The sequence below is a fragment of the Crocuta crocuta genome, unplaced genomic scaffold, assembly GCF_008692635.1.
Source record: "Crocuta crocuta isolate KB4526 unplaced genomic scaffold, BGI_CrCroc_1.0 scaffold229, whole genome shotgun sequence".
NCBI classification, from domain to species: Eukaryota; Metazoa; Chordata; class Mammalia; order Carnivora; family Hyaenidae; genus Crocuta; species Crocuta crocuta.
In genome coordinates this window covers 977,572-997,366 of record NW_027536464.1, presented here as the reverse complement: position 1 = coordinate 997,366, position 19,795 = coordinate 977,572, and the positions used below count along the sequence as shown (strand labels likewise).

Here is a 19,795-nt window from a genome sequence, read left to right as displayed (position 1 = left end):
TATGCACTCTGGGACCTCATCCCTTCTCCCCAGGAGCACACTCCACATTTCTGCTCCAAGGAAAAGTTGTGCACTTCCACAACCAGAGTTTGAGCTTCTGAAGCTGTTTGCAGTAAAGAGCTGAGACACTCAGTACTTCTTGTTCCCCAGTCCGTGGTCCAGAGAGGTTTTCCTCTTGTGCTATCTCAGTGGTGCACTCTCTTAACACCTCTCTTTCTCTCTGTTCTGTCTCTCCATGGAAAGAGTTCCCTTTCTTCCACAGCTAAGCTGTTTTTCTCTCTCCTGATTCACATCCATGCACCTCACAGTTGGCAAGCTGTCTCCCTCCAACTGTGGAGAGCCTTCTGCCGCTCTGCAGGTTGCTTTCCTAGGTGTTTCAAGCAGTGTGACTTCAATGCAGCTGTGCTTGAGGGACAAGGAAAGCCCAGAGTTCCCCTACTCCGCTGTCTTAACTCTCATTTTAGAAAACTTTTTACTGTAATACAGTATATTAAAATTATTTTGAAACCATTTATAAGAAAGTGGAATAGTAGACAAAAGTTGTATACTTTTACCAATTTACTTAAAAAACAAATGATGGGCATTTTGAATATTATTGGAATAAACAAGGAAAAACACAACTTTGGTTAAGTCATTGGAACCTTTTTGTTTTATTGTCTATGAAATAACAGATTTCTACAGGTCTCTGAATTCCCTTCCAGTGTAATATTCAGTGACTTCTGAATTAGCACATGCTGAGAAGTCTGCGTCACCTTGTTCCCTAAAGCACCAGTTGGTTCTCTTGATGGCTGATGACTGTATAACGTACATACACATTAGAAGTAATTTTAAAAGTGCCCTGTCCACTGCTTTATCTATTTGTTTGTCATGTGGCATGGTTTTCTTTCTAGTAGATCTAAATGCTTGTCCTGTGTATCAGATTTCTGCATTTGTTGACATAGAATACAGAGCCTATAATAGCTATGGTAAGTTACTTTTATCTGCATTTGAGAGCATCCTACCCTTAAGGATTAATGATTATAAAGCTATATTTAAAATGTGAATATGAATACAGAAGAATAGCATTATGAAAAAAATTCATGTGTAAGTAAGACTATATCCAATTAAAAATACTCCCTAGAATGGTCTGATGTCAAATTGAAATTTTACGTGTATTTTTCCATTGAATTCAAGAGCTTGTGATACTTGATCCTTATGCTTTGTGTGAATTCTGAGTCATTTATTTTAGTAAAAGTTGTGTATTATTAAGGAAGTTGAAAAAATTCATCCCCTTGTGCATCCATTTAGTTAAAAATCAAGTCACACATTCTATTTACTTAAACCCATCTGCACTTATTTTACCAGTAACATATTTGGTTTGCGGCCTGTGGATTATGCAGACGGTGAAAATATGAAGTCACTTTTGCTGCTACCAGAGGAAAATGAATTATCATCAACTCGCCATTGCTCAGTAGTAAGTATGGATTAGGCTTTGGAAAATTTAGGTCTTTTATTGAAATTGATTGTGAAAGGAACATAATAGAAAAGTTTCCAGTTAACAAATTGTTTTCAATCACCAAAAAATTATTGAACACTTTCTTTGTATTAGCTATTGTGTGTTCAAAGACTATTATAATCAGAATAAATCTATCAACAAATATTTATTGACTCCCCTATATATTTTCGGGAACATTCATACTGAAATCAGTGTGACAGATAAAACTTATTCTCAAGGAACTCGCATTCTAAGGGAGATAGGAAAGAGACAGTCTGTAACTATGTAAACTGGTATAAATGAAATAATTTCAGGAACTTTAAATGTGTGGTTTGAACATTTTGTAAAGTAAAATTGAGTGGAAGTTGCTCCAGAAAAGGCACTGCATTAGCTGGAGTCATTGGAGGGCCTCTAGAGAACTGATGTTTGATTTGAAACCTGAATTAGGAGGAGGAGGCATCCAGGTGAACATCTGGAGGACAGGTGTTCCAAGCAGAGGGAGTAGCAAGTGTATAGGGTCTCTCAGTAGATGAGTGTGGCATGTTTGAAGGTTAGAGAGGTCTGACTTGACGGCAACTAGTTAGTGACTAAGAGTGATGGAAACCACTGAAAGGATTTAAAGCAAGGGAATGACATGATTTGATACACAGTTTAGCAAGTTCACTCTGACTACTTTGTAGTAAAGAGACTGAGGTGGGCAAGAGTGGAGGCAGGGAGATCACTGAGGACTGTTTCATTGTGACAGGATGAGCTATCATAATTGCCTAGATTAAGGTAGTGGTGGAAATTACGAGAAGGAGGAAGTTTAGTGTCTATTTTTGAGTCAATGGTACCATACTTTGTGATGGATTATATATGAAGGGTGGATAAAGAGTAGAATTAGTATGACTAGCAAAGGGGTAGTAGATAGTGGTGCTATTTCCTGCTGTGGGGGAGGGAAATCAATAATTCTCCTGACTAGTTTTATGTGTCTAAGGCAATGAACAGAGATGTTGAACAGGCAAGTGAGACAAGCTCAGGAAAGAACTACAAGCTAGACAAAGTGAAAAGAATGCTTATTCCTTAGGAACTTACAGTTTAATGGTGAATATAGATATAAAAAAGTTCATTACATAGTGTAATAAATTTATAATAGAAGCCATAAAAATGTACAGGAGATTCACAGAGAAGGAAGAAGCTGACCTCAGGATAGATAAGAAGAGCTTCACAGAGAAGGTGGCAAAGAAGGATGTAAACTTTTAAAGGTAAAAGTTTTAGCAAGGTATCTAATAGAGTGCTGTTGGCAGCAGATAACAAAGCATTTACTCAAAAGGCAGTATATTCTTTTATATAAAGATAATCCGAATATAGAATAGCTTCCTCTGGTGAGTTCAGCAATTAAATGGTTGCACTAGAGACCCAAATTCTTTCTGTCTTTCTGCTTTGCCATCCTCAGCTTGGCAGCTTTGTCCTCACCAATTCCCCCCCAGTTGTGGTTGATAGCCACAGCTGCAGATCTGGCCGTGTCCACTCTTAAAAGAAGGACTAAAACCTTTCCCAGAAGCCTTCCAGTGGACTTCCCCTTATGTCCTACTGGTCAGAACTGGTCACAATTGGTGTTGACATACCTTGTGACTGAAGGCAGGGAAGATTCTTGAAGAGTAGGTATCTGGAAAAATTGGGATTTGGTTAGTGTGCCTCACCACGATCAGGTATACTAAGTGGGGGTGGCAGTCTAAATCTAAGGAACAAGAGCTCATAGACAAGGAGGTATAAAGAACCTTCAAAATCTGAGAAACTAGTTAGTGTGCGAGGAGCACAAGTGTATTATCAGAGAGGAACCAGAGGTTAAGAGAGAAGTTGGGATCAGAATGCAGAAGGCTTTGGCTCCCTCCAGGAGGAGTTGAGACGTCACTGCCCTACTCAGCAGGGCACTCTCATGCGTTTTCTGTGTATTGGGACCGCAGAGGACAGCTGAGAGCAGGTCGAGACCAAAGCCTGGTTAGGAGGCTGTGTGGTAAACAGAACTCTGATGGGAAATGGTGGTGTGATGTCAGCAGGGAGAGAAGAAGAGGGGTTTTCAAGAGAGGGGTGTGCTGGGTGCACTCAGCTGCTCAGATAGGGAAAGATGAGAGAAAGGAATGAGTTGAGGTCTAGGACCAGAGGTCCTGCCCTTCCTGTCTAGTGAGGGTAGTGGCATAGTGACTGATACTGTGGAAGATGTGGTCATAGCTGCTGTCGCAGGCTGGTTACCTTTATACTCTGACAACTGTTTATCTCCTGCCTTCTCCTGGACTTCAGCCCTGCAAGCATGCACCAAGCTGTGGTTTTGATAATGAACGGCAAGAAAAAGTAGAAATGAGCAGCTTAATTTACTAGTTTACAAAGAAGAAAGCTGAAACCTAGTATGATTTACTCATGGTTAACTAGCCATTAAAAAAAAAAAAGGAAGAAAGAAAGAAAGTAGGGATTTTTTGAATGGGTCAGTTAGAACTTGAATTTCTTAAATCTTAGGTCAGTACTCATTCAGTACCACCATACTTAGTAACAATAAATTGGCATTTATTTCATTCGTTTGGACTTGAACTCTCCTGGCAGAACATAGCATAACTAAATTGTCATTTGCCAGTGTTCCTTTTATGAAAAGCTGGAGAAGAATTACTTCAAATGTGTCAAAAATAAAGAGATCTTTATGGTGTTCTTGGAGTGTGAAAATGGCCATGTCCTTCAGAGAAGAGGAAAGTGTTTACCCTCTTCTCAACTCTATTCAGTTACTGTTGTTAACATTTTACAAAATGTAAGAAACCTGCACTTTCTGCATGTCACACGGACATGGCCTGACTGTATCATTATTTTACTATCTTCGTGGTAGATTTTTGGCAAAGGAAAAGCTAATGGATATATGGTAAGTCCTAAGGTGAAAGAGCTGTGTCTTTCTGCAGTCGGTCTTCCTTCTGCTGCTGCCAGATCCTCTTTCACTCATCATTTCTCAGCCACGTTGGACTGCCTCACTGTTCCTTGAAGCCACCAACACGCTCCCATTTCAGGTCCTCGGCACTAGCTGTTTTCTCCGCCAGGAACGATTGTAGGGAGCTGGACGTACATGTGGCACGCAGTGTCACTCCCTTGAAATCCCACTCCGGTACAGTCCTTTCAGAGAGGGTTCCGTATACTGTTTCTCAGATAGCAGCCTCCCGGGGCTCCGTGTCCTCCCTGCCCTGCTTGATCTCCCCATACCACTGATCATTTTTGTATCTTCTCGGGTTGTCCCACCCTTGCAGCTAGACTATAACTGTGTGAGGTCAAGGACGTGCCTCTTCTCTTAATGTAGTAGCCCCAGTATTGAGAACAGTGTCTGGCAAATATTAGGTGCTCAATAAGTGTATGTTAAATGCATGAGAGAGTACTGGAGGGTCCTCCCTGATGTATGCTTGCTCCTGAAACCAGGACAAGTGCTTAGTAGCTTAGTCTGAATTCCTTCAAATCCGTGATTTCCAAGTCCTGGGAGCTGCTTCAGGAGGAGCATCATGCAGAAGGAAAGGGGTGATAAACGTGTGGGTTAGAGTGTCTTTCCTTCCCTTCTAGAATTTTTGTTTCATGGTTATTGGAACACATTGTTTTAAATTCGAGAAGTTATCTCTAGTGACTTAAAAAGCTGCTTGCTGTGTTCATTTTGTTACTTCTCTGTCCATGATCCCATTGAGTAGCATTTTTATCCTTTTTCTTTTCATATTTTTTAAACCTTATTTTTTATAAACTCATTAAGAATTTATCTAGGAAAAATTTTCATGTCTGATTGTTCTTTATGCCATGTACATAGCAGCTAACATCTATATTGAACACTTGGTTGTATTCTGAACATCTTTTGAACCTCGGAGTGGTAAGACCTCTACTTATTCAAACCACATGCCTCCCCACCCATACCTCCTGTCCCCAGTCAGATGTGTGGCTTTGGTGGCTGTTTGCTTCGTGTTGTTGTTGTTGTTAATAGTATTCCTTAGCCATGAGAAATTAGTGCCAGTTTCTATTTTTTATTCAAACTTAAAAACTATGATAGGAAAATGCTTGACCCACTTTGGTGCTCTTCTTGGGCTGATGGAGACAGTATCATATGCTATATATAGAATTAATGTCTTTTCACTCTTGTATTTTGTGCAGAGAACTCATTTAGCTGAAGTGGAGTTATATAAATTGGATAGTAATGTGTTCCATTTAGAGCTATTTTTATGGCACATATTTGTATAACTGACAATTACTGAATTACTGGTTTTTACTATTATTTAGTAATTGAATGATTCATCAAGTGCACTGCACTATTTTCATCTTAGGGAATGGTTACAGTGTTTAGACTGGGACATGGTTATAGCACATATTAACTTAGTGAATAGGAAAGGTACATAGACAGCAATGTGATGTCAGTATGTGTTTGATGTGTGTAGCATGTCCAGTCAAACCTTTGTTGTTGGAGGCAGGCTCCGGCCGGGTCCCGGGGTCCCTGAAGGATGGACAGTGTTGGCGAGGGAGGGATGAGACAGCCCCGAGAGTCTTTCTGATCACCAGGCAGGCATCTCTGCCCTGACTGGGGCTCAACTTTATTTTATAATTAAGTGTTTGGGGGACGACACAGAGGTGGCATTTGCCTTAGACAATGATTTCTGATGACAGACTTCTTTGATATGTAAGAATTTCCCAGAACATAGATTTGTAGAAGACTCTTGCATAACCTTTATCAATAGTGATTGAGGCAGGTGATTTAGATGCTTATCCTATGGGGAAGGAAAGTATCTTTAGCATACAAGACCATGTTTTTAGCATAAAAAGGGTGAAGTTAGTTCTTTGTGGGCAGGGGTCAGTAGCTTGCTTGTTTAAGGAGAAGTATTAAGAAAAACAGGTCTTTCAGGAAACACAATGTTTGCTCCCATAATCACAAAAGAAGTAGTTCCTACAATAGGTTCCTTCACAGGGAGCAATCAGCATATTCAAGGCCAGAGTAAGTCACTCTGAATACTGATCACAAAATGCCTTGGGGGGGGGGCGGTGCTCCAAGTAGAAACAATTGGGTGGGGGTGGATACCTTAACTCCAAATTAGGCTCTTTGTCCCAGGGCCAGGCTCAACTGTAACTCTTGTGTTCTTAACCCCCTTTATTATGTAATTTTTGGATCTGCAAGGCCCATAGGAAGAGCCTTTTGAGAGTCATCCATGATGCTTTCATCTAAAATCTCTTGAAAAGGCAGGAATTATGCTTTTCCTTTTGAGGAATCTGTGTGGGGAATATCTGGGGAATATCGGTCTGATTTGGAATATTGTGAGGCCTGGTCAATACCCCCAGGCTCATTTCCAACATGAGCCAGTAGTAGCAGAAGGAGATACCAGTTTTACTTCTCATGGCAGGAGCTGTGCAAACACTGCCATTTTCTTGCTGTGACTGTCATCCAGTGAGGCCAGTGCAGCTCCCAGCACTTTGCAACTTGAACCTCAAGTAATGAATAAGTAATTCAGGAAACTGAACTTTTTTTTTTTTTTGAGAAAGAGCAAGTGAGTCAGGGAGAAGCGGAGGAAGAGGGAGAGACTCTTAAGCATCCTCCATGCTCAGCACAGAGCCCAACATGGGACTCAATCTTATGAATATGAGATCATGACCTGAGCGGAAATCAAGAGAATGAGACGCTTAACCAGCTGAGCAACCCAGATGCACTTAGGAAACTGAACTTTTTTTTTTCTTTAAATTTTTTAATGTTTATTTATTTGTGTGTGTGTGTGTGAGAGAGAGAGAGAGAAAAGACAGATTGTGAGTGAGGGAAGTGCAGAGAGAGAGGGAGACATAGGATCCAAAGCAGGCTCTAGGCTCTGAGCTGTGAGCACAGAGCCCAACATGGAGCTCAGACCCACAAACCAGGAGATCATGACCTGAGCTGAAGTTGGATGCCCAAATGATGAGCCACCCAGGCACCCCAGGAAACTGAACATCAAGTGTCAGTTTTCAAACTTTTCAAGTTTTGATATTCAAGTGCTGAATATCCCCATTAGATAAACCTTTTATAGGAATTTTTTAAAATGTTGTATATATAATACATAGTAGAATCTCATTCAGTATATTTTGAGTGAATGGATGATTGGGATCCATCCATTTATAGACATAGCTAACAACTTAGATGTTCTATGGTAGGGCATCAGACTGAATTATCACTACTCTGATATGTAAATGTTTAAAAACTAACCTTCATGCACGCTGGAGGGCCCTGTGTCTTATATTTGAAAATTACTGTATTTGACTTTTTATCCTTTAATAGAATAGTGCTGATTTACTTCCTCTTTTCTTCTTTCCTGGGTCATTGCTTGTTTTTTATTGGGTAGCTTTTGGCTGACTCTCATTCCAATTCCATTTGTTAAATTCTGTTGGCTACTGTTGAAGGCATTAGCTCATTGTTTCTTTGAATCTTTCACTTTTAATTTCTAATGTTATCCATTGGTGTTTTCTCTTTATATTTGTTGCTTTTGTCTCCTGTAATTTCTGTGTCTTTCTGTTCAAGTGAAAATATTAGTCTTTGTTAGAGCAATTCTTGCATTTTCATGAGCAGCCTTGAGTTATTACTCTTAGTGGATCTGGTCTAACTTTTGTATTCTATTGTCTGTTTTAATTGTCTTGGTTTTGTTAGGTACCTGGTTGATGTTAAGACTTTGTTTTCTGTTTTTGAGTTCAGTGCTGTTAGAAGCTTTAGTGTTCTTTGATTTTTTACATAATCTCAGTTTAAAATAAAAGGACTAGGGGAATCTTAGGTGGCTTAGTCAGTTAAGCCCCTGCCTCTTGCTGTCAGCTCAGGTCATGATCTCACGATTCGTGAGCTTGTGCCTGGCATCAGGCTCCATGTTGGCAGTGCAGAGCCTGCTTTGGATTCTCTCCCTCCCTCTCTTTTGGCCCCTCCCCTGCTTACGCACACTCTCTCTCTCAGAGTTAAAAAAAAAAAAAAAAGAAAAGACCAAACCAAATTTAACTTTAGTAGAATAAGTTAGTGGAGGTAAGATAGGGAATTAATAATTTTAAATGAGTGTTTTGGGTTTACTTAAAAAAAAGGTGGGGCTCCTGGCTGGCTCAGTTGGTACAATGTGCGACTCTTGATCTCAGGGTCATGAGTTCGAGCCCCATGTTGGGTACAGAGATTATAAATAAATTTTTTTTTAAAAGGCTTACTGGTGGGACACCTGGGTGGCTCAGTCAGGTGGGCTTTGGCTCAGGTCATGATCTCAAGGTTGGTGGGTTCAAGCCCCATGTCGGGCGCTGTGCTGACAGCTCGGAGCCTGGAGCCTGCTTCAGATTCTGTTTCTCCTGTTCTCCCACTATCTCTGCCCCTCCCCCGCTCATGCTCTCTCTCTCTTTTAAAAATAGGTGAACATTAAAAATAATAATAAAATAAATTTTAAAAAAATAAGGCTTAATGGTGACAGAATGAAATTATAAAATTCTAGAGAAATCCAATTTAGAATCAAGGAAACAAGATGCCCTGGGTTTAGATTACTATTGAGCATTTTATTGGGAGGTGGGAATAAAGGACTAGAAAGTAACTATTCAAATGCATTGAGGATTAAGGTTCTGAGCCACAATTTGATGGAAATTGTGGGTAATTACTAGATAGAGGAAGATAAATACTGAGATTCAAGCTTCTATCAAGTGAAAGTTTAATGTCTTTCTCTAGTTTTTAAATGATTTTAACCCTGTGGTATCTCCCCTTTCATTAACAGACAAGCACTGGTCAGCGTAGAGATGCACCTCTTGTGCTTATAGGCAGTGGGCTTTCTTCAGAACAACAAAAAATGCTCAGTGAGCTTGCAGTGATTCTTAAGGCTAAAAAATGTGCCGAATTCGACAGTACAGGTGAGGATTTTTATACACTTACTTATTTTTCAGCTGAAGAAAATTTTAAATAGGCAATCCCTTTGTAGAATTTCCTTCATAGTTTATATGTTTTAACCATTGGAGAATGGCAGTATACTTTGAATCTTATAATAAATCTAAAATGTTTTTACAGGCCTAATTTAGTCAAGAAATGTAAAGTTTAAAGCTTTGCACATATTTTAGGACAGAACATTGTGTCAGAAGGGCACACTTATGTGTTTGCTAATGACAAATAAATTGTAATGTAATACTTTCTTTAGTTATAATTTGAAAAGAAAAGAAAAATATGTTTGTTATGTGGCTTTAAGATACATGATTTATGATCTGATTTTTCATGTTGTTGGCCAAGATGGAGAATGATACTTAATTTAAAAGTCTTGTGTCTAGGTATAAAAATTTTTGTTTTTGAAGAAAATTCAGATTATGAAATGCACACTAACTAGTTATAATCGTTGAAGAATTGTGTTGGTATATATCTCTGTTTCTGTTACTTCTTTTTTTGTATTCTAGTAACTCATGTCATTGTTCCTGGGGATACAGCCCAAAGTACCCTAAAATGTATGCTTGGGATTCTCAATGGATGTTGGATCTTAAAATTTGAATGTAAGTTTTGGTTTTGGGAGAACTACAAAATGAATTAAGTAGTCTAATTTCATTTTTTATGGTACACTATTACCAATAATTATTTAAGGAACTTAACACTAAATTTTCTTACCTTAGGTTAGTCCCTGCATTTTGAAAAAGCTTCCTATATTAGTGGTATCATTTAGATATTCTTGATGAATGTCTACAGAAATTTTTAGTCGTTTTTAAAGCCTTCTTTTTCACAGTATGAAGTATTTTAATAATGAGTAAATGGATTATATAGTAGACTTTTAAACTATCAGCAATCCATATCACTGTTATGATATATTTAACTTAAACAATATTTTAAATAATACTACCATGACATGAAATAGTTTATTGTTTTGCCTTATGATTTCTAAAAACTGTGTATGCTTTCTTAGAGGATCCAGTATATTTTAGGAAGCCGTTAGGATTTTAGACTGCCTTGTACTCCCCGATTTGGGGCAATTGCACTAGCCATTATCCAAACCTCTTCTGAAAATGTATGGTTCATACCTGCTTCTGGTTGGTCCAGCATCACTACCTGCTTGTTTGCTTTTCTTGACCTTGGATTTACTTAGGTCTTCAAACAAAAAGGAAGCTCATATGGAGTTATTTCCTATTCTTCAATAGCTAAAGTATCTACTTTTGATACGATGGTTAAAGTAGGACACTGGGTATACCTTTTCTGTTAACTAATATTTTAGAAAAGAGTAATGGCTGTAAAGAGGTTACACAGGGAGTCTTGTGATGCTGAAGCTGAGCATCTTGACTCCGGTGGTGAGTACATCACACAGGGCTACACATGTGGTTAAATTGTATAGACCTGCACACACTCACGTGCACACACATACCTGAATGCGTGTATAACTACGAAATCAGAATAAACCCTGTAGGTCGTATCAGTGTCAAATTCTTCTATAGTCCATGGGATGTTAACACTGGACACTAGAGGAAAGGCACATAGGACTTCCCTGTCATTTCTGTGTATCCTCCTATGAATCTCTAATTATTTCAGGTTTAAAGTTAAAATCAAGAATAGTATTTTTAATGAAACTTTGTAAGAAGCAAATGATGGATTAGAATTAGTTTTAAGAAACTTCATGTTATGGCTTTGTGCTTTGAAGATTTTATAATCGAAATGCTTGATTTATCAAGATCTTAATTGTGTTATTAATTTAATCTCTAGTTTGAAATTAATTTGGTTCATAGAACAGTTTCCCTTTAGCAGTTGGTATTCATGTCCTTTTTAAATGCAGCCACCGCTTTCCTTGTGATGCCCATGTCCACCGATGGGTCAGACCCAGTTGAGGCTACGATTAGCACTGCCACTCATCTGTTCTCGTCCGTAACTATTACTAGTCTGTCCTTTAGTCTCTCCTGGTCATGACCAATTTAAGAAGTATCATAAGCAATTGGACTGAGTTATTATGTACATAGAAAAAAAGTTTCTCTTTCTGCTTCACTCTTATTTTTGAACCTCTTTTCAAGTCTGTGGCAAGTTTTATTGGGCCTCAGTGCTTAAAACATTGATTTAAAATGGTTCCTTGATGATAGATGCTGTTTTACTGAACTTGCTCCAGAAACTTTGCCAGTGGTTATAGGAAGGAATGGGTTTTCATAGTAACAAGGTCTTAACAGTAAAGAAGCCATGTGAAATTTTAAATGTTAAGGCATTGCCAGGTAAGTCTAGTTCTTGTGAATATGCTCAACTTGTTTCTGGTTAAATATACTGGCTACGTGTTTCATTTCCATAAAATCTGCCTTCTTTAAGAAATGGAAGTTTTGTCAGTATAATGGCTTAGCTGTGTCATTTTTATAGAATCACGATGGACTCAAGCTGACTCAATGGTGTGCTGTTTGGTGCTTCTCAGTGGTGAATAACACTCCAGTGTCCGTGGAATAAGGATAAGAGATGCATGGAATCTCTTACTGAAGTTCATATGCTTGTACTTTCTGACCCACCATCCAGAGAGAAATAGCGTCAGGGTTTGAGACAGTTACTGTAAATAGTCACTCGGTGTATCAAAAGAAGGGAAGAAACTACAAATATCTCTGTTCTAGTCTATATTTCTCACTCCATTGTTCTTAGTGTCAGACATGTCATTTTTATTTTTTTAAATGTTCGAATCTTTTCAAAACTGTCTGAAAACATCTACATTGAAGAAAGATGAGGTGGACGCAAGCTTTCAAAATTAATTGTAAAGATTTATGACTTATTAAAACTAGGTCTTGTGTTTGAGGATATCCATTAGCTTGCTGGAAGACAAAATCTATTGACTTAACTCTACAGAAACATCAGTATTATCTTTTTATGGGATTTTCCATAAACCAAGAGGCTTCAAGAGGAAATTTTTTGGCGGAGGGTGGGGGTGGGGGGGACTCAAGTGAGCAAAGAGCAGAGAGAGAGAGCGAGAGAGAATTCCAGGAGGGGCAGAGGGAGAGAGAGAAAGAGAGAAAGAAGCAGGGCTCACCTGAAGTGTGGCTCATGCTTACCTGAAGCAGGGCTCAGGCTCACCTGAAGCAGTGCTTGTGCTAACCTGATATGAGACTTGAATTCACAGACTGTGAGATCATGAACTGTGCTGAAGTCAGATGCTTAACAACCAAACTACCCAAGAGCCCGCAAGAGGAAATTTTATCTAAACTTTTCTCTGTAGACAATTGACTCCTTTAATAAAGCTAATTTAAACAAGTTAACAACAAAGAATAATAACTGTCTGAGTTTAACTGTTGGATATTTTCTGTATAACCATGTTTTGTTACTTGGTTAATCTCTTATTTTTCCATGTTACATGTGTAGAGTGTATTACAGTGTCATAGTTAATAGATACACCAACAAAGATTGTGAGATTAGGACATAATGATACTATTGCACCAGCCATTTGTCTTACAGTATTTTATAGAAATAGTAACTACAGATAGGAAAAGTTCCTTTAAGATTAAATTTAGGACTGAACTTCTGCTTAAGGACTGATTCTGGTGCCAGTTCCTCACAGGCAACTTAGAACTATCATCATACAAGGGTCGTTAAAGACATGTATAGAATGAAAAAAATAGATACATGAATAAGTAATTTTTATTCCCCTCTAGGCTGTGAATAAGGTGGAACTCCATCCTAAAGATGTAACCTAGCCTTCCAAAAGAGCAAACATCTTTTACTGACCTGTACTTTTAGTACCTTGCTTTCAAAATTTCCTCCACCCTAACCTTTAAAACAATTTTTTTTTTTTTTTTGCATCTTCATTTCTCATCTCAGTGTGAAGAGGAGAGCAGATGGCTGTCATCTTTTCTTTAGTAATCTCTCTCTCTTCCCCACTCTCATCTAAGTTTAAATACAGTTGCTGCTGGAGAAGGTTTGAAATTTCTTAGCACCAAAGGGCATTGGTGTGGGAACGTGCCCAGCATTTTACATTGAGCTGGTGTGTGTGAGGTGACGAGGCACCATATAGGCTATTTTGTTTTTGCTTTCGTTTTTGTTTTAGTTGAAGACGATGGAGCCTAAAAGACAATCATTACCATCATATAACCTCAAAATCAGGTTAGCAGACTCACACTTTTCTATTAAAATGTTTCTTCAAATTTTATTCAGTTCAATAAAATAGAATCTGTTCAGTTCTATTTAAACTTTGCTAATTACCAAAAAGTAAATATATCAAAACATTTCTTTCAACTAAGATTGATAGGCAACTTCATGCTAACAGAAATCCTTTGCCAAAAATGCTCTAAGGATTATTTGTTTAAGAAATAACATCTTTTGATCTAATAGCCCCACTTCTGAGAATTTGTCCTGAGCCAGATATATGGAAGAAAGAAGAAAATTATTTTCATTGTTATTTCCAATGGCAGGACATAGGGGGGATAAATATGAAAGAATTAAGAGATGTTTAAGGATAGTCCCTGAAAAAAAATCATGTTTTTATGATAATTATTAGTTTGAAGTATTATAACAAAAACAGGATTGTTTACAGCACAGAACAATTATATCCTCACTTTTTCTTAATAGTTTATTGTCAAGTTGGTTTCCATATAATACCAAGTGCTCATCCCAGCAATTGCCCTCCCCCATGCCCATCACCCTCCTTCCCCTCCCCCCCCCACCCCCATCAGCCCTCAGTTTGTTCTCAGCATTCAAGAAAGAGTCTCTCTTGGTTTTCCTGCCTCCCTCTCCCCAACTATTTTTCCCCTCCTTCTCCCCCACAGTCCTCTGTTAAGTTCCTCCTAATCAACCTATATGTGCAGACATACGGTATCTGTCCTTCTCTGGCCTGACTTATTTCGCTCAGCATAACACCCTCAGGTTCCATCCATGTTGCTACACATGGCCAGATTTCATTCTTTCCATTGCCATGTAGTATTCCATTGTATACATAAACCACATCTTCGTGATCCATTCGTCCGTTGATGGACACTTAGGCTCTTTCCATGATTTGGCTCTTGTTGAGAGTGCTGCTATGAACATTATTGGGGTACATGTGCCCCTATGCATCAGCACTCCTGTATCCCTCGGGTAAATTCCTAACAGTGCTATTGGTGGGTCATAGTGGAGTTCTACTGTTATTTTTTTGAGGAACCTCCACACTGTTTTCCAGAGGGGCTGCACAAGTTTACATTCCCACCAACAGTGTAGGAGGGTGCCCATTTCTCCACATCCTCGCCAGCATCTGTAGTCTCCTGATTTGTTCATCTTAGCCACTCTGACCACTGTGAGGTGGAATCTCAGTGTGGTTTAGGTTTGTATTTCCCTGATGATGAGGGACGATGAGTATCGATTCATGTGTCTGTTGGCCATCTGCATGTCCTCTTTGGGAAAGTGGCTGTTCATGTCTTCTGCCTATTTCTTCTCTGCATTATTTGTTTTTTGGGTGTAGAGTTTGGGGAGTTCCTTATAGATTTTGGACACTAGCCGTTTATGTGTATGTCATTTGCAACTAGTTTTTCCCATTCCGTTAGTTGTCTATTAGTTTTATGGATTGTTTCCTTTGCCGTGCAGAAGCTTTTCATCTTGATGAGGTCCCAATAGTTCCTTTTTGCTCTTGATTCCCTTGCCTTTGGGGATGTGTCAAGTAAGAAATTGCGGCGGTTGAGGTCAAGAAGGTTGTTTCCTGCTTTCTCCTCTAGGATTTTCATGGTTTCCTGTCTCACATTCAGGTCCTTTATCCATTCTGAGTTTATTTTTGTGTATGGTGTGAGCAAATGATCTAGTTTCATTCTTCTGCATGTTGCTGTCCAGTTCTCCCAGCACCATCTGTTAAAGAGGCTGTCTTTTTTCCATTGGACACTCTTTCCCACTTTGTCAAAGATTAGTTGGCCATACATTTGTGGGTCCAATTCTGAGTTCTCTATTCTATTCCATTGGTCAATGTGTGTCTGTTTTTGTGCCAATACCATACTCTCTTGATGATGACAACTTTGTAGTAGAGGCTAAAGTCTGGGATGGTGATGCCTCCCGTTTTGGTTTTCTTCTTCAATATTACTTTGGCTATTCAGGTCTTTTGTGCTATCCATACAAATTTTAGGATAGTTTGTTCTAGTTTTGAGAAGAATGCTGGTGCAATTTTGATTGGGATTGCATTGAATGTGTAGATTGCTTTGGGTAGTCATGACATTTTAACAATATGTATTCTTCCGACCCATGAGCATGGAATGTTTTTCCATTTCTTTGTGTCTTCTTCAATTTCCTTCATAAGTTTTCTATAGTTTTCATCATACAGATCTCCTATATCTTTGGTTAGGTTTATTCTTAGGTATTTTATGGTTTTTGGTACAATTGTGAATGGGACCAGTTTCTTGATTTCTCTTTCTGTTGCTTCATTGTTGGTGTATAAAAATTTAACTGATTTCTGTACGTTGATTTTGTACCTGCAACTTTGCTGAATTCATGGATCAGTTGTAGTAGGCTTCTTTCTGATGGAGTCTGTTGGGTTTTCTATGTAGAGTATCCTGTCATCTGCGAAAAGTGAAAGTTTGACTTCTTCTTTGCCAATTGTGATGCCTTTTATTTCCTTTTGTTTTCTGATTGCTGACGCTAGGACTTCAAGCACTATGTTAAACAGCAGTGGTGAGAGGGGACATCCCTGTCGTGTTCCTGATCTCGGGGAAAGCTCTCAGTTTTTCCCCGTTGAGGATGATGTTAGCTGAGGGCTTCTCATAGGCTTTTATGATATTTAAGTAAGTTCCTTCTATCTTGACTTTCTCGAGGGTTTTTAGTAAGAAGGGATGCTGTATTTTGTCAAATGCTTTTTCTGCTTCTATTGACAGGATCATATGATTTTTATCTTTACTTTTGTGAATGTATCACACTGATTTATTTGTGAATATTGAACCAGCCCTGTAACTCAGGAATGAGTCCCACTGGATCATGGTGGATAATTCTTTTTATGTGCTGTTGCATTCGATTTGCAAGTATCTTGTTGAGGATTCTTGCATCCGTATTCATCAAGGATACTGGCCTGTAGTTGTTTTTTTTTGCTGGGTCTCTGTCTGGCTTGGGAATCAAAGTGATGCTGGCTTTGTAGAATGAGTCCAGAAGTTTTCCTTCGATTTCTATTTTTTGGAATAGCTCAAGAAGAATGGGTATTAAATCTGTTTTAAATGTATGGTAGAATTCTCCAGGGAAGCCATCTGGCCCAGGGCTCTTATTTGTTGAGAGATTTTTGATAAGTGATTCAGTTTCTTTAATAGTTGTGTGTCTGTTTGGATTTTCTATCTCTTCCTGTGTGAATTTTAGTACTGAGTGTGTGTTTAGGAATTTGTCCATTTCTTCTAGGTTGTCCAGTTTGTTGGCATATAATTTTTCATAGTACTCCCTGATAATTGCTTATATTCTGAGGGGTTGGTTGTAATAAGTCCATTTTCATTCATGATTTTGTCTATTGGAGGACTCTCTCTTTTCTTTTTCAGAAGCCTGACTAGAGGTTTGTTAATTTTTTTTTTTTTTCCCTCAAAAAACCAAGTCTTGGTTTCTTGGTTTGATCTGTTCAGCTCTGTTTTTGGTTTCTATATTGTTTATTTCTGCCCTGGTTTTTATTGTTTCTCTTCTCCTACTGGTTTTGGGGTGCTCTTGTTGCTCTCCTTCCAGTTCCTTTAGGTGCACTGCTAGATTTTTTACTTACGCTTTTTCTAATTTCTTGAAATAGGCCTGGAGTTCAATGTACTTTCGCCTTAGGACACCTTTGCTGCATCCTGTAGAGTTTGTATTGTTGTATTTTCATGTTCATTTGTTGCCATATATTTTTAAATTTCTTCTCTAATTGCCTGATTGACCCATTTGTTCTTTAGTAGGATGTTCTTTAACCTCCATGTTTTTGGAGATTTTCCAGACTTTTTCCTGTGATTGATTTCAAGTTTCATAGCATTGTGATCAGAAAGTGTGCCTGGTTTGATCTCATTTCTTTTATATTTATTGAGGGCTGCTCTGTGTCCCAGCATGTGATCTGTCTTGGAGAATGTGCCATGAGCACTTGAGAAGAAAGTGAATTCCGAATGTGTCATTGAAGTCCATTGTTTCTTTAGTGATTTTATGTCTAGTTGATCTATCCATTGGTGTAAGTGGAGTATTAAAGTCCCCTGCTATCAGCACATTCTTATCCATACGATTGTTTCTGTTTGTGATTAATTGTTTTATGTATTTAGGTGCTTCTGTATTTTATTCATAGACATTTATCATTGTTAGCTCTTCCTGACAGATAGACCCTTTAATTATTATATAATGCCCTTCTTCATCCCTTGTTACTGCCTTTAAAGTCCAGTTTGTTTGATATAAGTGTAGCTACTCCAGCTTTCTTTTGACTTCCAGTAGCGTGATAGATATTTCTCTATCCCCTTACTTTCAATCTGAAGGTGTCCTTATGTCTAAATTGAGTTTCTTGTAGACAGCAAATAGATAGATTTTTTTTTTTATCCATTCTGCTACCCTATGGCTTTTGATTGGAGCATTTAGCCCATTTACATTGAGTGTTATTGAAATATATGGGTTTAGAGTCATTGTGTCCTTTGTGGGATTCATGCTTGTGGTGGTGTCTCTGGTATCTTGTGTTCCTTGCAACATTTCCCTTATAGAGTCCCTGTCAGGATTTCTTGTAGGGCTGGTTTAGTGGTGACAAATCCTTTCAATTTTTGTTTATTTTGAAAGACTTTTATCTCTCCTTCTATTCTGAATGATAAGCTTGCTGGATAAAGGATTCTTGGCTGCATATTTTTTCTGTTCATGACATTAAAGATTTCCCATCATTCCCCTCTGGCCTGCCAAGTTTCAGTAGATAGGTCTGTAACCACTCTGATAGGTTTCCCTTTGTATGTTAGGGCCCTTTAACCCTAGCTGATTTCAGAATTCTCTCTTTGTCCTTACATTTTGCCAGTTTCACTATGATATGTCATGCGGAAGATCAATTCAAGTTATGTCTGAGAGGAGTTCTCTGTGCTTCTTAGATTTCAGTGTCTGTTTCCTTCCCCAGATTGGGGAAGTTCTCTGCTATAATTTGTTCAAGGACTCCTTCAGTGCCTTTCCCTCTCTCTTCCTCTTCTGGAATTCCTATGCTAAGGATATTGTTCTATTTGATTGTATCCCTGAGCTCTAGCAGAGCTCTGGAACTCTCTTTTGTTCTTGGATTAGTTTATCTCTCTTTCTCAGCTTGCTCTTTTTCTATAATTGCGTCTTCTAAATCACTAATTCTCCTTTCTGCCTCTTCAATCTGTGCATTGGACCCCTCCATTTTATTATGTATCTCATTTATAGCACTTTTTTTAATTCATCACAACTATTTTCAAGCTCCATAGTCTTTGTAGCAATAGTTTCTCTAATGTCTTCCATGCCTTTCTCAAGCCCAGTGATTTATTTTATGACTATTGTTCTAAACCNATAAATAAATAAATAAATAAATAAATAAATAAATAAATAAATAAAAGCAAGCTTGTTGTGCTCTCTGCACCTGCAAGTGCTGTTGTACCAAAGAAGGCTCATTGATTGTTCAGGGCCTGGCTGTTCAGGAAGTGTTCTTTGAATGGTGTCTCTTGGTCTTTCTTGTTAAGACCTTGGTTATTTTATTTGGGTATTTGGGACTCTCCACCATGTGTACTTTGGCTTTTTTCTTCAGGTAGCCCTGGAAAAGAAAACAGACAGACAAACACAGGGAACAAAGGCACACAAATGCCCCGACAAATCCAACAAACATGCAAACCGAAAGGGAAAAAGAAAAAGAAATGAAGGTATAAAAAAAAAGAGAAAGTAGGGAAGACAAGTAATAAAAAAATATATATATACAAAATAAAATAGAAGAAAAGAAGAAAGAAAAAACCCAAAAGTCAAAGGACAGCCTAAAATCCTAGAACCAGAATTCCCAGCTACAAATAAGAGCTGGGTGTATGTATGCAGTGCTGATGGAAGAACATTTACAAAGAGAAATGACAGAATGGGGAAGAAGTGAAATTGGAAATGAAATGACCAGGTAGAGAGACTAAGAAGCTTAATTCAGAGAGAGAAAGAGGAGAATATGGTTAGAGGCGAGGAGAAAGAAATGAAGATAATGTTACTCAGAGAAACTATATAGTCTGATTACTCCATAGAGAGATAAAAAGGTAGAGGTGGAGGTGTAGAATTATACCTCTAGAGAATGGATTAAATGTGACTGTTTAAGCAAGCCAGTGACCAGAATTTAATCAGGGCAGTGCATCCATGTTGGTCTTGCCTGGGGCTCAGATAAAAAAAGAAAAAAAAAGCGGCTCTCTAGTAGGGATGGGCGTGGTTTGGTGTAGGCAGGTCTTAGCCTCCACTGAGTCCTGTGGGCCACTCAACTGAGGTCCCGCCTTGGTGGTTGTGGGGAGAATAATGGTGGCGCCCCAAGT

The 19,795-nt window shown here is 38.5% G+C and overlaps 1 protein-coding gene across 1 annotated transcript in view; it reads left to right on the top strand.

Moving 5' to 3' along the window:
• The window catches only part of BARD1 (BRCA1 associated RING domain 1), an 86,871-nt gene that overhangs the window by 56,800 nt on the left and 10,276 nt on the right, over positions 1–19,795 (top strand). Inside the window, exons 7-9 of the mRNA XM_077748661.1 lie at positions 1,345–1,453; positions 9,193–9,325; positions 9,857–9,949. Of these exons, the coding sequence (XP_077604787.1) occupies positions 1,345–1,453; positions 9,193–9,325; positions 9,857–9,949 (335 nt within the window). The remainder of the gene's footprint in view (positions 1–1,344; positions 1,454–9,192; positions 9,326–9,856; positions 9,950–19,795) is intronic.